The sequence below is a fragment of the Mauremys reevesii genome, linkage group 21 (genome assembly GCF_016161935.1).
Source record: "Mauremys reevesii isolate NIE-2019 linkage group 21, ASM1616193v1, whole genome shotgun sequence".
Taxonomy (NCBI): Eukaryota; Metazoa; Chordata; order Testudines; family Geoemydidae; genus Mauremys; species Mauremys reevesii.
The window spans coordinates 18,346,004-18,362,828 of NC_052643.1; the positions used below are offsets into that span (position 1 = coordinate 18,346,004).

The window sequence follows — 16,825 nt, forward strand, 5'->3', positions numbered from 1 at the left end:
TTCAGCAGTCTTGCTCCGGATTGACGCTGCTGTGGCCTGGAGAAGAATGTGACCCACTGAATCCATGGTGGGAAACTGCCTTTTGCTGGCTTTTGTTTGAGTCGGGGGCTTTGGCCTACGCCTCCTGCAAAGAACTTTTAATCTGGGATCGAGGTTTTCCTGCTTCACCTCTGGAGGCACTAAAAGGTCATATGCAGATTAGTTCTGATTCACTGTGTCCGTCTGGGGTGCAGGAACTGCTCCCTGTCGGACGGGTGCCCTATGTCAGTGACCTAGTCTGCCAGGATGTTAGAACTAATCGGCAAGGACACTCGTGTCCCAGCCCTCCTCGGGGCTGCTTTCTGCCATGGTGCCTACAACAGACGAGGGGCTAGTGGACCGAGAAGAGGGGCTACCTAGAACTTTATATTCGGATATTTCCCTCTTCTGTCCCCTCTGTGTCGTTCATCATCTGAGGCTGCAAAGCCTTTGGTACAGGCTGTGTCTACTTGTGGCTTTGTATAAGGCCTATTCTAATGGGGCTGTCATATAAGTCGTCATTAATAAAATAACTAGCAATCTTGGCAGGAATTTTAGCTCTTTGGTAAATACTTTGGATCTCAAGTTTATTTAAACTACCACACAATAAAAGCAATGGGCCTGATTCTCCATCACCATGCACCTCACATGGCCATCCACACCAGTGCAAGTGGGGTGTGAAGTGCTGCCAGACCAGGATGGCCGCGTTTCATGCTCTCTTTGCACTGGTGTAAATGATTGCACAGGGTGATGCAATATCAGACCCTGTGCATCCAGATCAGTTACCTCTTACTGCAAGGGATTATTGCAATGAGAACCTGTAGGATTGCACTAGCCTTTTACACTGCTGTCCTGGCTAGCAGGTCTGGAATAGCCTGGGAGACTTGCCGTTCAAGATGCATTCTGTTTTGTAGCCGTGTGGGTCCCAGGATATTAGAGAGACAAGGTGAGTGAGATAATATCTTCCTATTGGTGAGGAGCAGGTCTCATTCAGGAGGCAGTCACTGTAACAGTGAAGTGGTAGCATAGTGTGTACCTGGCTGTACAGAACTAAAAATAGCCTGAGCAAAAATTAAAGTAAGTAATTTTGAATATTCAACTGGAACTTTACCACCAGTTTTGAGTCCCAGTAGGAGCTGATCCCACGGGGAGCTTTTTGCTGGAGGTTCCGATTCCCAGGAGTTTTTGGACAATGTTTGTTTTTTTGTTAGGGCAGGGGGAGGCCTGGCTGGGCTGGTTGGTTTTGTTCAGGAGGATTTTTTTTGGTAAATGTTTGTTGTTGGGTTTGCATCGCGGGGGGGTTGTTTGTTTAATTTGTGCATACCAGAGGGACCTCCCAGTACTGCGAAGACTTTGGGTGAAGTCAGTGGCAAAACTATCATTAACTTCAGTAGGGCAAGAATTCACCCTTTGTCATCAGGAATTTCTGAACTGGTTGCAACAGAATTGGAAACTGCAATCAAGGTCTGGAGGGAGCTAAGTAGGATTACACTGGCTCAACTGTATGGATTAAGGATCTTTGAGGCAGAAGAAAACACCACTGGATTACAGGTTTTGGGGGGCTTTTAGTCTGAGTTCAAATTTATGTAACTTTATTCCTGTCAGACACCCACGCACCAAGACAATTTTCTTTGTGTAAAAGTGTTTTAGAAATCAATTCACATCATTATATTGATAATCCAGTTTGTTACTTCACTGTTATTTTTCTGGACCATGTGACTGATTAATCAATTATTTCCTGGTCACTGAAGCGTTCTCCTATTCCTACTGAAAGAGAAGCTTCCAAATATGTCGGTTAAAAGGACAGCACAGGAGAGGCTGCTGCAGGCAGAAGTTCTGCGTCAGAAGGTCTAATATTGCATTCGGAAGACTGAGAGTGTTTCATAGAAGGCTCACATTTTATGTCTGAAATCTCAAAATACTTTAAAAATGAGAGGTGATTGTGTAGCTCTGAGTGGTTGAAATTTTGCCTCCCATTGGTCAATTTGCCCCCTGTTTGGAGAGCCTTCAGGCAGGGTCACACGAGCAATAACACTGAGTGGTGTATTGAATTAAATTAAAAACCAAGAGTACATTACAGGGAAAGAAATTTCCCCACACTGGAGTGCTCTTAGCATTTCTCTAGGGTTTTACTCCGGCTATAGAAATGTTTTTAAAGGGTGAGCAATGTAACATTCTTGCTGGGAGATTTTATTTTAGACTTTGATCCGATTTTAAGAAAATTCCATAAGAGCCATCTTGCGATTACCCCACAGCTGTCAGAGAGAGAATACATAAGCCCCATTTCCGATCATAGCTCGGGCCTCCACGGAGCCAGTATCCAAATCTGGCCCCTGTACCCTTTCTAGATTGAGAATCTAAAGATACTTTGTTTTGCAGGTGTTAGCCTGTTTCTAAAGATAAATCATAGAGACACAAAGTGTGAGTGAGAGAGAGAGAGAGAAATTTTCATCGAGTTAAAAGGTCCCTAGGAAGACAGCACAATCTGATCATGTGTAGGCTGCTGGGCCAGCGCTCTGACAGCGCTGTGCAAGGGGTCAGTGTTCGGGTGCTGAGCTCTGCAGGCAAACAGATGCTTGGGAGCGCTGTGGAGGCAGCACGTTGAACCTGCAAGGAGAAAGCATCTTCCCTCGCAACTAAAGTGCCTTTTTCTGCCTGAGGAGTGGTGAGCCCGGGATGCGGTTCTCTCTCCTGTGGTGGGGAGATCCGCCCTCCCCCCGGACTCCCCTGTGAGAGGCTGTGGATCAGCATTTCACACGCTGCTGGGTTCAGAGTCAAAGGATTTTTAATCTGGAGCTAAACTAGGAGAATACCCGATTTCATTACGTGATTAATTCCATGGGTGTTAATTGAAGTGGCCCAAGCAAACCAGGGAGAAGGGGATTCCAGTAACCTGGTCCCACAAAAGCTCCACTTGCCAACCCTCCTTAGCAGGGAATTGCATCATCACAGCAAAGTCTCCTTGGCACAGTGTGTGCAGGAGCAGAGCAGGTGGAAGCAGCAGCCTTTTAGTGCAAGGGCTGCTGGGAGGAGCTCTCTTTCATGGATGTCTGATAGACAGTGGGATGCAAGGGTAAAATAGAGAGCTCTGTGTCAAAGCAAGCTCCATACTAGGTCATTTCTGTCCCTCCAGCCAATCTAAAGTCCTTGTTTAAATTGTTACTTCAGTATTCCCAGAACTGTTACATCGCACAGCCCTGCTGTCCTGTTTGGCTATCAGATGGGTCCTTACATGTTCACCCGAGAGCAGCAGGATCTGCTCCAGGCGTGGCAGCGTTCAACGTCTCATCTGCTCAAGGCAAAGCCAGCGCTGATTAACTCTTCTCTTGCTACTTCCATGGTCTTTCCCCCTTTGAATTAGCTCGAGGGGAAGGGATCTGTTTCTGTGGCCGAAGTCCTTGGAACCTGACCTGGAACCTTTGTTGTGGCTGTTGGAATTTGGGAGCTCCCAGCACATCCTGTGTTGCTGGAATGTGCAGCCTCGTGTCCTGTAATGGCCTCCCTTTTCTCATGTCATGTCTATTAGGGGGAGACGCTTCGTGTGTTTTATTAGCAAATCCCTCTGTACTAGCCTGTAGATGCAAAGCCACCAGTACCTCTCTTTAAATGGTCATGGTGAATTTTACCTTCAAAGACAAAGAATCAAAATAGATTTTTAGAACAACCACCAGGAAAAAAGCCAATCCAACACATTCTTATGAAAACACAGCAAACTGCGTAGGTCCTAGTCTATGAAATTGTTGGCTCCTGTATTTGAAACTGTTACATTTCTGCTTTAAAGCTTAATAGGATGTTTGTTTGTTTTTTCAAGATGTAGCGAATACAAGCTGGGTCTCCATTCTAGCACTCTCTAGTAGTAATATTTAAATGCTGCTTTACAGACATACAGGAGGGAGGTCTCTGCTTCACCCAATTTACTATCTAAATGTAGCAGTTGTCACTATTCATTGCAATATTTGGAGGTGGAGGGGTAGAGATGAGCGGGAGCAGAAAGTGCGGGGAAAGGGAACCCCGCCCCTTGAGAGACCATTAGCGACCCACAGAGCCGCTGCGTGCCGCACATGTACTAACACCAACAGCTGTCTCTCTATTTATTCTTCCATGGGAGAAGTAGCAACATACCCCCCTTTTGTTGTTAATGAATTGCTGAATGTTTCCTGCTCAGCTCACTGGCTACCTAATTAACTTAGCCAAGCCTGGGAATCCAGCAGGATCAGTGGCAGCAAGTCCCGCTACCCTCTTCACTTCAGAAATCCAGCCCTGGATCCGGCAAGGAAGCCGCTATCGCAGGGGTCGGAGCGCGAGCGAGAGACAGGAATTCCTCTGCAGGGCTCAAGCAGCAGCAGAACTTCGGGGCTTGGCTTCCTGTTACCCTACATGAAGGACCGATGGACGTTTGCTTTGCCTGTAACCGGCGGGGTCTGAATGGCCTGGCTCCTGTGCGTGTGGAAACCTGCAGAAGATTTTTTACCTAACAGAGTTGAAAGTCTGACATTAAAAATAACAGCAATACAGCGTCACTATTTATTTATTTCCACTGTGTTTAACTTAGTGGCAAACAGCATCCATTAAACTTTGAAAAGCGGCTTCAGAGAAACACCAAGCTGCACCGTCAAGTGTGGGAGCGGGGAAAGCATTGAGTGGCAGAAGGATGCAAGCTGGGAAGTAAATGGATTTGACTCTATTTCTTAACCCTCCCAGTTCATTTAGTTGTGGTTTTTTCCTGGCAGACTTTCTCCTATAGCAGAAGGTTGAAATTGTAAGAGCTGCATCTTTGCTGTGTGGTGCTTTTGTTTTGGTTTGGTTTTGGGGGTTTCTGAAAATTCCATATTCCTGGGGAAAACACTTCCAACCCGTTTCCTCCTCCAGCCCTCGCGGGGAGAAAGGGCAGCGCGCTGTGGAACAGAACACTTCTGAGAGCTGACCGGGGGGAGGGGATTTCTGCAACCCAAAGAAAGCGAGGACACTATGCAGGTTTCTTTTGTATGCTCAGAGCACAGCATAAAGAGCCGGAGTGCAGACGATCGACTGAACAGACAAAATGCCAGCAGTCCCAGCCTTGGCACACGTAGCAAATTCCGAGCAGTGGCCATGGTTGCCCGGAGTCTGGGGCAGCTGTCTGTGCAAAACGCCCCATCCTCAAGTGAATCCAGCGTGAAACAGCCGGGAATGAAATATAGGTATGGAGAAGACAGTGCTCTCCATTCTGTGGAAAGAGAGTTTCGTGGCCTCTTGTTTAGATGTGTTTGTAATTTCACTGTCTAATATACATGTTGGAAGGGGGGCAGACGGGTGTGTGTTGTGTTGTGTTGCCTGACTACATCTATACATTTTCAATGGTACAAATGCTGAACTCGGTGTGCACTGTGCTACTTCTCTCTCTTTCTACTAGTTTGCTGGTTTTCTCCTTTAGGTACAACCTTGCGAAGGGTCATCATCTGCTCTCACGCTGCTGTAAAACCAGAGCACCACCACTGAATTCATTGGAATTATTTCCAGTTTGCACTAGCCTAAATGAGAGCAGAATGTGACCCTAAGATTTGGTTTAGGGTTCAGCGGAATTCCTGTTTGCATTGTTGTGTTAATTCTCAGACATTCCCAGGGGTCAGCAGCCCACCGATTCCTCATTTGATAGCAGACCTTTGTATTCTGTAATGTCACCAAATGTTTTCTGATGCTTCCACCTTTTTTCTTTGGAGCCGTGGAATAAGAGGGGACTGTCAGTCATACACTCTACCGCTGTTGATCTGTGTTTAGTGATCTGAAAACTAAACAAGACAGACATAACGTGCTCCTAACAGCCATGCACCAAGTGTGTGTTAAACTGGCATGGCATTTCAATAGGGAGATGCCAAGAAGTTTTGTGAAATACATGTTATTCTTGTTCTGTTGTATCATGCTAATATTGGCATGTGTGACACTTCATACAAGATGTGAATAACCATGCCAAATAAGTCAGGCAGAGGCACATCGCTTGGGTGGAGTGAGCTGTACCAGATTATCTTTTCATGTTCAATAACAAGCCATTTTCGCTCTGGTCCTCTGTAGTCTTCTAAGCCATGTGTGTGAGTGAGATAGAGACAAAGAGTGAATACATGGGAGAGGTACCGCCTTAGATTGCAAAGGATCTATTAGCTGAGAACGTCGGGGTCTTCTCTCGGTCCTGTATGTACCTCTCAATTGAGACCCCTGAATGCCAGATCTGTATTCGCATTAAGTAAAAAATTGTAACTGACAATTTTATCTGGAAACCATTCAATACATGCTTTGAAGAGTTCAGCTGAAAATTTCTTTAAATGCCTGACTTCGAAATTTGCTGTCTTAGATGGAAAGGTTGAAGAACTGTAGGGTGTACGTTTATAAGCATCTTCCAAAGGCAAGTTAGATCCTAAAGACCAAAGTAATTCCAATGCCGAGAGCACTAGTTAAACTTCCTGGATTGCAGAAGATTAGGTCAACCATAGCATTGCTGGTTGGTTGGGTTTGTCAGTGTATTAGTGGTGGATAAAAACAAGCTGTGCAATATACTGGCGAGCAAAAGCAGCCTTTCTCCTCTCCTCTCTTTCCCCAACTACCCAAAGAGATCGCCTGTTCCTGTGTAAAGATCTTAAAATGCTGAGTGAAAAATAAACAGTGTCAATGTTATTTATTTGGCAAAGCTTTTCAGGAGTGACCAACAATTTTTTGGTTGCTTCGAAACCTTAGAGGGACCTAGCATCAGTGGGTGATTTCCGAAAATCAGCCCCCTTCTAAATCAGTCCCCAGAAATGCAAGCCACTTTGCAAATCTCAGCCTTGCAACATCTGAATGTTTCTTACTCAGTATTTATCCCCTTTGCCACATGCCAGAGATAGACACGCTGCCTCCCACATAGTCCGGAAGCTAGAGACATATGTCCCAGCGATGGACACGCTGCCTCCCACGTAGTCCGGAAGCTAGAGACATATGCTATGTTGGGTCCTATTTCTCTCTAGATTGTAACTTGAGTAGCCAATTATTTGAGACACAGTTCTGCTGAGTTGAACGTAGACGGGTGGTAATGTTGGGTGACTCCCAGAACAGGGAGAATTTGGGCTTCAAAAAAAATCCACTATCCTTCTGAAGACTGTTCCCCATCAAACATGTGAATCAGAAATGCTGATTCATCATGTAGCTTATTCACACCCTGGGAGGGGAGCATGGTTTTTTAAAAAAACAAACAAAGTACTGAAGGATTGGGCAGTGTAATCTGCTGGGACATGTTTAATATTTTGAAAAACACTGTTGTTATCCTCTTCCAGTGCTGAGGAAGGGAAAAGGTCTGTCAGCTTCCTCATGGAAGTGTCTCTTCACCGTTAGCAGCTCCCTGGCAATGCTGAATGAATACTCCCTTGCTGTGTGGTGCCTCTTTTTGCTAGGGCTGTGTTAATAACCTGTGTTATCAGTGGTTTAAGGGAGCATGGGTGCCAACCTGTTTAAGAAAGTGTGTGTGTGTGTGTTTTTGTCTTTTAAACTAAATTGTACATACCTACAGCTTTAATACAAGCCTTACCTCCTGCACCGGTGCTCCCTGAACTTTTTACCTTGTTCCCCCTGCTTCCCCAGGCCAGGAGCAGGGCCGTGACTCGGGAGGGAGGATGCAGACAGGGGTAAGGAGATCGAGGCTAGGCCCACAGCTGGGGGCAGGAGTGGAGCCTCAGCTGGGGACCAAGGCCAGTGGCCAGGGCCCCAGCAACCAGGAATGGAGCTGGGTGGCGCTCCCTTCCCCCCCCCATGGGGGCTGGCCCGGGCCCCAGCCGTGCCCCCTCCCAAACGTTCCTCCATGTCCCCCTAGGGGGGCATGCCCCACAGTTTGGGAACCTCTGTTCTACACAGGGATCAGACTAGTAGAACAGGACCTGAGGAATATTAACCATCATCTATAGTTAATAACTATTATTACTGTTGTTTAGATTTGCTCTGTTCCCAAATCCTAGCTCCCTTGATCAAATTGCTGCTTGCCTGAGGCTTCAATCCAGAGATCACTTTCTTTTCGATCCCAGTCGCCTGAAAGAACAATCCTGTATCTGGGCTAGCTTCATAAATAGAGGATTTTTTACTGTATTTCATCATAGATAGTTGGCTAAGAAAAGCTGTGGTTCGCCGACTGGCGGTTCGTCCTCCGAGCCCAACTCAGCTGTGTTCCCCTCAACGGAGCCGTCCGCCACGCAACCGGCATAAGCACTGCAAGACCCTGTCCCACATCCTGTGTGGATGCAAACACCACTCTGGAGCCACAACGCCATCCAGAACCGGCTGGTGAAAGCCATCCCGCCGTCCTGGGGAAGATCACCATCGACTCTGCCATCCCCGGAACGGACAGCTGACTGCCACCTGACATCGTGACGGACACAGAAAAGAAGGTCCTCATGTTAGACGACACGGTGCCATTCGAAACAGGTCACCAGCCTTCCACGAGGCCCAAGCACGGAAGACGTTGAAGTACACCCCGCTGGCCAACACCCTGAGAGCCCAGGGCTACGAGGTCCAGATCCACGCCCTGATTGTGGGAGCTCTGGGCGCATGAGATCCCCACAACGAACCGGTACTGAGAGCGTGCGGAGTCGGTCGATGCTATGCCCGGCTCATGAGACAGCTCATGGTGTCCGACACCATCAGGTGGTCCAGAGACATCTACACGGAACACATCACGGGACACTGCCAGTACCAGGTTGAGTAACCGAGACCGCCGACCAGGGAACTAACCCCCTGACGAATCAAGGGATGCATCCCACCCATGTACTTATTCTCTACACCAATACTGACTTGGACTCTTAATACATTCCATGGGTGGCGTGCCTGAGCCCACTTATCCACTGACACTCTAAAAACTCCCGCACTCCAATCTGGGTCTGTGCTGATTATGTGATATGTATGTACCTCGTGAACCTTGTAACTGATACTTGCAATCCCCCATAACCCAAGCCCAACCCCAGATGTACAGTGCCTTCCCTCCTAACTTGTGTAAACTTGATTTTAAACATCAACTTTAATAAAATATTTGAGTGTAAAATCATTAGGAGCTCCAGCTATCTAGAAAAATGCCTCGTCACTGAACTAAAGAGCAGCTACGTACCTTACTGTCAGGGCAGGTCTACACTAGAAGTGCTTCATGGGCGCAGCTGCAGAGAAGACTGAGAGGGGACGTGAGAACAGTTTCCAAGTACATAAAAGGTTGCTACAAGGAGGAGGGAGAAAAATTGTTCTTAACCTCTGAGGACAGGACAAGCAGCAATGGGCTTAAATTGCAGCAAGGGAGGTTTAGGTTGTACATTAGGAAAAACTTCCTAACTGTCAGGGTGGTTAAGCACTGGAATAAATTGCCTGGGGAGGTTGTGGAATCTCCATCATTGGGGATTTTTAAGAGCCGGTTAGACAGACACCTCTCAGGGATGGTCTAGATAATACTTAGTCCTGCCATGAGTGCAGGGGACTGGACTAGACGACCTCTCGAGGTCCCTTCCAGTCCTATGGTTCTATGAAGACGCTGTATGCCAATGGGAGAGCACTTAATGCCCCTGTTTATAGCTTCCTTCCTTTAGTATCTAGGAATCTGTATTGTACTTTGAATCCTGCAAATGACTCTAGTTTCTGCTGGACTGTGTCATGGCTGCTGCTGCTGCAGTGTGGTACTAGATAGTCTTCCTTTCCCCAGGTCCTTTTATTAGTAGAGTTTGTTAACCATTTGAAGCGGTAAAGGCCTCCACCTTCCTGCAATGAACCAGCCTTCCTAGATGTGCTTACTTCAAAGCTGTAGACATGACGGGAGGAGACACTAAGCTAAGAAAGTGCAAAAGTCCAGAAAAGTTTTAATGGCTGGGTTATTAGAGTCTTTGTCATTTGAATAAATGGATATTTTTTTAAGCTTGATGTCAGTCATAGAAGTTAAAGATGGAAAAGATATTAGGTGATCCTCTAGTCCAGGGATGGTCAATTTATTTTTTGTCAGGGTCCAGATTTCTTGGTCAAGGTTCAGACTCCAGAGAAAATAAAAACAACAACAATAATAACTAATAAAAAGATTTCAGGGTCTGTTCCAAAGGGTCTGGCAGTCCGGATTTGGCCTGCAGTCTGCCTATTGCCTATCCCGGCTGTAATCCATCACTGGCCAGTACAGAATCAGTCTCTGAGGTGTATTCTCCAGTGCTGTGTTCAGGCCAAGTTTTCAGTATCTCAACCTATAGAGCTTCATCCATTTCCTGAGCAAATTATCCTACTGTCTGATAAATGTCACCATTCTGTACTTCTCCCTGGCACAAATACAGTATTGCCAAAGCCATATGAAAACATCTTTTCAATAGGAGCCACATCACTCTATCATAGTTAGCTGTGGAGCGCCAGCCATGGGTGTGTCTGGCCACATGGCCCAACCTTGCTAAACATTTTTATTTCGAAGTAGGAGTAGATCTTGCAGCTGAGACAAATTAAACGAGTTCCACTTGAAAAGCAGAAGTGTAGATCAACATGTGAAGCTACAGGAGCTAAATTCGACCCTCTCACCAGTTCAGCCTCTGATTTCATCAGGGTTGCATCCGTGCATGCGATAGCAGTATTGGGTACTTCTCATTGCTAGTTCATACGGCTTCTACATGGTAGCTTGTAGCAGAGCTGCCGTGAGGGCGCTGGACCGAAACTGAAACACAAAGTAAAGATACACCGCCATCCCCGCCCGAAGGAACTCTTCTGGTTCTCCACATCTTAAGGCACATCTACACTACAGCGCTACACTGATGCTGCTGTAGCGTGTCGGGTGAAGAAGGCACTTTATGTCCACAGGAGAGCACTCTCCCATCGTCATAATTACTTCACCTTGGAGTTGTTGGAGTTGGTGAGACGCATAAGCTATGTCAGCAGGAGACGGCGCCAGTGTGTGGATAGCACAAAACTTGCGTCTTGGGTGGGGGGCTTTTTCACACCCCTGAGCGACAAAAGTTAGATCGACTTAAGCAGTAGTGTAGACCTGCCCTTAGAGACCAGCTCTACTCTGAAACAGCAGCAATGCGGAGAACAATCTGGGGACTTAAAGGCAAGTGAGCATCTCAAGCCAGTTTGTTTTACTAAGCGCGTTTTCTTATCTTTTCCTTTTCCTTTTTATTTTTTTAAACAGGGTTCCTAATGTGACACAGGAATTGAAACGCCACCCCGGCCTAACATGCAATATTCAATAGCAGTGAAATATGCAGGGGCTAAATGAAGGGCACCAGTGCTTTCTGATGGCTCACACTAACCGTTATTCCAATAGACTTCCATTAGTGTTTTCCATGCAGTTGAGCAGACCTGAGCCAGAGCTAATGAAGGCCATTCACGTGGCATGCTTTTTCTAGACACCACTTATTCACAATGGTATGCTTTTGTGCCACTAAAAAATATCTCTGCAAATCATTTTTTTTTATATAATGCTTTAAAGATTTTAAACCCCAAATTGAACTAGTTTATTGAGAGAGGGAGCAGCGTGCGTTCTGGACACACAACTGGGAGTCAGGAACTCCTGGGGTCGAAATCCCAGCTGTGATATTGGTTTCTTCTGTAGCTTTGGGTGAGTCATAGACTCTCCTCATGAGTGTTCCTTTCTTAAAGCTGGGGTTAAGTTAGCGGTATCATATTCATTCATATTTTAAAGCCATTTGAAAACTGAAAGAGTCAAATGTGCCGTAACACTATAGAGTTCGTATCTGCTCACCAAATTATATACTCGTTATAGATGTAATTTGTTTCCAGCTATTAAATTTTTACTCTATCTACTCTGAATTTTCAGTTTGCATTCTCTGTGTGTGTGTGTGTGTGTGTTTCAAAACACTGTTGTAAAACTGTCAGAAAATAGTTGGATGCCATAATGATTCTGGCCTAATCATATAAATCAGATTGAATGAGGTCACTGCTACTGCCACTTTAAATTATTGTGCAAATGTAGCGTGCAGAGTTTCAGCAACTGTCTGTTATCTAAGAAGTGAATTTTGTATCTGAGAACCTTGCAATTGCTGTTTTATTTTCCACTAAAATGTCTGGTTTTCCATGTTTAATTGTCATAGGTAGTTTCAATTCTATACTCATTTTTTGAGCTCTAAGTAATTGCCGAGGAAAAGTCTTATGCGATATAGATAAATTTCTTGAAATGCCCTTTTCCTGGTTTTATTCTGCCATGTGGTTAATTTGCAAGTAGAAAAAACTGATTAATATTAAAAAATACCTGTTAAGAGATTTCCCATGCTTTCGCTTTTGTTTTATCCCTGCAGATGTGCTGTATGCAAAATTACATCTTTTCTGTGGATACTCTCAAGCTGCAGAGTGCTTTTGTTTTTCAGTTGCCAATAACTAAATGTCTGGTGTCTAAGAACCGGCATCCTTCCCATTCCTATGGTCTCTGTGTTTGTTGTCTCTTTAGATATTTATCTCCTGTTTTGGTTGCAAAAACAGGAAATAACAATGTTACTTGACATTATCAATTGTTATCTAACACCTCATTCGAGTCAGGGAAAAATGATTCTCTATCTTCTCTTCCTTCTTTAACTAAATAGTTTCTCAAATCATGGCCTTAATTTTGTAGGCATCAATTTGGGTTTAGAAGGGGTGACACCTTCTATTGTTTGTTTGATTGATTTCATATCAAGGATGGTCTAGATAATACTAGCCCTGCCCCAGTGCAGGAGACTGGACTAGCTGACCTCTCGAGGTCCCTTCTGGTTCTACATTTCTATGATTCCATCTTTGTGCTGCTGATTTCATACTTTCATTTCTATCACAGTTTTCTTATAAACCCAAGGTACAATTATGAATAAACTGGATTTTCTCTCTCTTCCTCATGGTTATTTCATTCCTTATCATGTTCTCGTTACCTTCTTGCTTTTCTTTTGTTTTGTTCTGTCTCTTTTTACTAGGCTAGAATATGGCCACCCTAAGCTCTTTAGAGCACTGCGACCCGGGTTGGGGGGGGAGAGGGGTCCCAACCACCGGGTCACCTCAGAACAGTTACACTAGCTGTTTATTCCAGGTAATTTTGCAACATGTCTCCTCACTCAGTGTCTGTCTGTCTCTACTATGTGCATCTTCCATCCATGCTAACGCAGCTCTTGTAACTCACAGAGCTGCCCCAGGCTCTTCAATCCATATTGTTTTGGGGGTTAAATGTGCTCTTGTAAAGGGATTAATGTAATCATACCAGCTTGTGATTTTGTACCTGTTCAGTGACCAACGTGAGGTTGGTTGGTTGGTTGCAAGGGGTTTAAGTGTCATGCCAATAACCGCGACTTACTGGTTGAGTTTCCATATTCTTTACAATACACCTGGTGCACTGTAGGGTGTGCCCTTCATAACATTCTTACAATAATAATGCAGTCTGCTTTTCAGCCTTTCACTTTATCAACTCAGTACAAAGACCAAATAGTCACATAGGCAAAACTAGAAAATCCAGACCACCACCACCATAAAAACGTGTGTGTGTGTGTGTAAGTAATTAGAACAGAATCAAAAAGTCGTCATTAAAATTGTACTGAAATTATCTTCCATGAACAGTGAATGTATAGGATAAAAGTTATTTTTAATGCCTTTTATTTAAAATGGCTTTACTAGCATTGCCTTTTTGACTGTATGAAGGTCTCTCTTCGTCTAACCATCTATACATGCATACATATGTAGCTGCAGTAATTTCATTTGATCAGCAGTTTAGGAGAAGTGTTATCAACTGCTGCTCCACGATGGTGCCTGGGGAATACATTGTACTTATGGTTCATTCGAAGGCAAGAGCTTAGCTAAACACTTCCCTTACACAGCACTTTGTGTTGATTGGAGTGCAACTGAAGGGCACCGAAACCCCTGTCCTTTCTGTTTATAGTTTTGGAAACTGATGTTCCTGTGATGTTTGCCGAAGGGATGGGGATCGGGGACACCACACATAGCATCTGTCCCATGTAGCTATGGCACATCCTATTTCTGACATTTCCAGTGGTTATTAAGAGGTGTTTCTCTTTTTCAGAAATCTTGGGAAATCGGGGTTGCGAGTGTCCTGCCTTGGCTTAGGTAAGTGAGTCGATCGTCAGGTGCATTCTCATACCTCTCCAGTGTCCATTGGTGAGCAATCCTCTTCACAATGATTTCTCCCTCGGTTATTTAAGTAAGAGACAGGCCCCCAAGGTGGAGGTGGCAGGTGAAGGGAGCTGCACCTTTTGCATCCATCAGGGTGATGTTTCTCTAATTCCATGTTGCATTAAAAATGGATGACCTGAAACCAGATCCAGCTACCAGTGCAGCATTTCCCTGCATTGTTGTTGCTAACTGATGGTTACCGAGTAACCAGATCTAATCACAGATTTCTGTTCTGTCCTAAACCTTGGCATCTCCCCCAGTGAATCAGCCTGGATCGTGGCCACGCAGACCAGCATGGTTATCAGACTCTGAAATCCTCCTGTGTGCTTACTGCATGTTGTATCCCTGATTGGTTTTCTGTATTAAAATATGTGGCAGTTACAGGTTTACTTGGGGTGCTGTCATGGATGGGTTCACAAACAGGCATCTCTTTGCGTCTGCTCCTCAAGAGACCCATGTGCTCACGCCATTTAAAAGTATATCAAAAGAAACATTTGTGCCATTTGCTGCATGTGGTTGTTAGGGCACTTCAGCATGGCACACATCACACTAGAATCTGGTTTGCAAAGACACCAGCCTTCAGTGAGGGCTAAGTCCACGCTCAGTTTAAAGCTCAGCGGTGACCTGCCGAGGACACTTGGGCTCTCTTTGGCTTCTTTGTGATGTATGACACATGTTGGCCAGGTTGGGGAGTGGAGTTCTCCTTGTTTGGTGCTTTTTATAGAAATAGCAGAAACATCAAGTGTAGTTGCCGTTGTTTTGCTGGAGTAGCTGCTGAGTGCGTCTTGGACAATGTCTTAGCGACAAGGGACTGACACAGCTACGACTACGCTGCCTGCCACAACTGGACAATGTTGGCTTAGTTTAAGCTCTCACACCTTCATTGAAAGGTGAGCAGTTAAATCTTTTGACAGAAGCGTCCTATATCCAAAACGTTAATGAACCCTACAAGTTAAATAAGTATGAACAAAAAGAAAGCAGGGAATTAAACAATCTGAGTAAAAATCCCATCTCTTCCTAGCTGATCAACTTTCACTGTCTTGACTTTTACCTGTCCAGCCCCCAGAGACTCGCACCTTGACATTTTAATGTAAAAGACAAACAGAAAACTAAAATGTTGCTTGTGGCGGGGAACAGAAACATATAGGCCTTTTTTATCCATCCAAGAAAAAGAACATGCCTAAGTTGTGGGGGTTTTTTTTTGTTTTGTTTTTTCCTAAGAACATTTTAGGTCACTTTTAAAAGAAAAGCCGTTTGAGTCACTGTCATGAAAATGAAGCATCTGAAAAATGTAAACAGTGAAAATCTGTTTCTCTTGTCTGAATGAAATTTTATCAAACTTTCATAAAAAGCATTTTCCCTGAGCTGATAACAAGCCTGAGAAATCTCAGCCCAAAAGGTCATTTGTTTTTCAGGTTTATCGATGTCTGACAAGGGGGGCATAAAACAGAAGTGTTTTATCAGCCCTCACGATAGCATTGGTAGTACAGCACTTTATCTGTTAAAAGATCCCAACAACTCAAGATAGCTGCTGCCCCCTCCCAGCTTAGTGACTGCAGAAACAAATGTCTGACTCTTCGATTGCTGTCATTCAGATGGACTGCAATGAACAACTTAACCTCTTTTTCTTTATATGAAACAAGCTACAAGGCATTGTTCTCGCTTCCTCATGAACACTCGTGTTCAGTGCTTCCAAGTTAAGATACTTCAAGAATGATCCACTCCTGAGCTGTAGTTTGCAGAGAGTTTGTGCAGATTTCAGAATCTGCTGTAATTGATGATATCCAGACAAAGAGTCACTTAGCATGAACTGAAAACTGCGCTCCCTGTTCACCTGTGACAAGTTGGAAGTGCCATGGACTTCTGCAGAATCTAGGTTTTCATTTTAACAAAGACTGACTTTCTAGACATTTGGTTGCTCAGATAACGTTCCAAATGTGGCGTGAGTGCAAACAACGCACCTTTGTCTTCCTAAGGGCTTGTCTACATGGGAAAGTTATACTGGTATAAGGAAAGATGTGTATTTAAACCGCTATAGTTATACCAGTAGACCTCCCCATGTGGACCCTCTTATTCTGGTAGAGGGGTCTTTTTCCAGCTTAGTCTGTCATTTTGGATTAAAAAGCCATTCTTATTCCAAGACAGGTATGTCCACATTGCGGGAGCTGTACCTGTATAACTGGAAAAATGTCTTGTGCAGGCCAGCACTAGTCTGCGGAGAAGCTGCCCCAGTACCTATGTGGCTCCTCGTGCCTTTGCCAAACTGCAACAGAGCTAAAATTGGGCAGCATCGAGAAAGCTCTGGGTATCCACTATCCAGAGTAGAATAGGGAAGGCAACAGCACGGAGAGGAAATGGCAAACGGCTGGACTATTACAGGTTCTGATTCATGCTGTAATGTCAGGCAGACGGGTCTCCACTAGCCAATCGGAAGTGGTTTAGTTCACTGTTCCCTGCAGGTTGTTGGCTGGGTAGGTGTTGCAAGTGACCGGCAGGGGCAGAAGTACAATGCTCCATCCCAGTTTGGTGAGGGGGCTTGACCTGGCAGGAAGGCGTTGGAGAATCCGAGCAGTTGGTATCCTTGAGCATCCACTCAGATGACAAAAGTCTTCTGCCCAAGTCAGGCAAACACAATGAGAGAGAGAGAGAGAGAGACAGACAGTCTAAGTGTAACAGCAAGAGACAGGGAGGCCCTGAGAGCCTGGTTCGC

The 16,825-nt window shown here is 45.0% G+C and overlaps 1 protein-coding gene across 8 annotated transcripts in view; it reads left to right on the top strand.

Annotated features, from left to right (window-relative positions):
• The window catches only part of KCNAB2 (potassium voltage-gated channel subfamily A regulatory beta subunit 2), a 106,382-nt gene that overhangs the window by 66,428 nt on the left and 23,129 nt on the right, over positions 1-16,825 (top strand). For all 8 annotated transcript variants that reach the window (XM_039508902.1, XM_039508903.1, XM_039508899.1 and 5 more), the window contains one exon: positions 14,006-14,049. In XM_039508902.1, the coding sequence (XP_039364836.1) occupies positions 14,006-14,049 (44 nt within the window). The remainder of the gene's footprint in view (positions 1-14,005; positions 14,050-16,825) is intronic.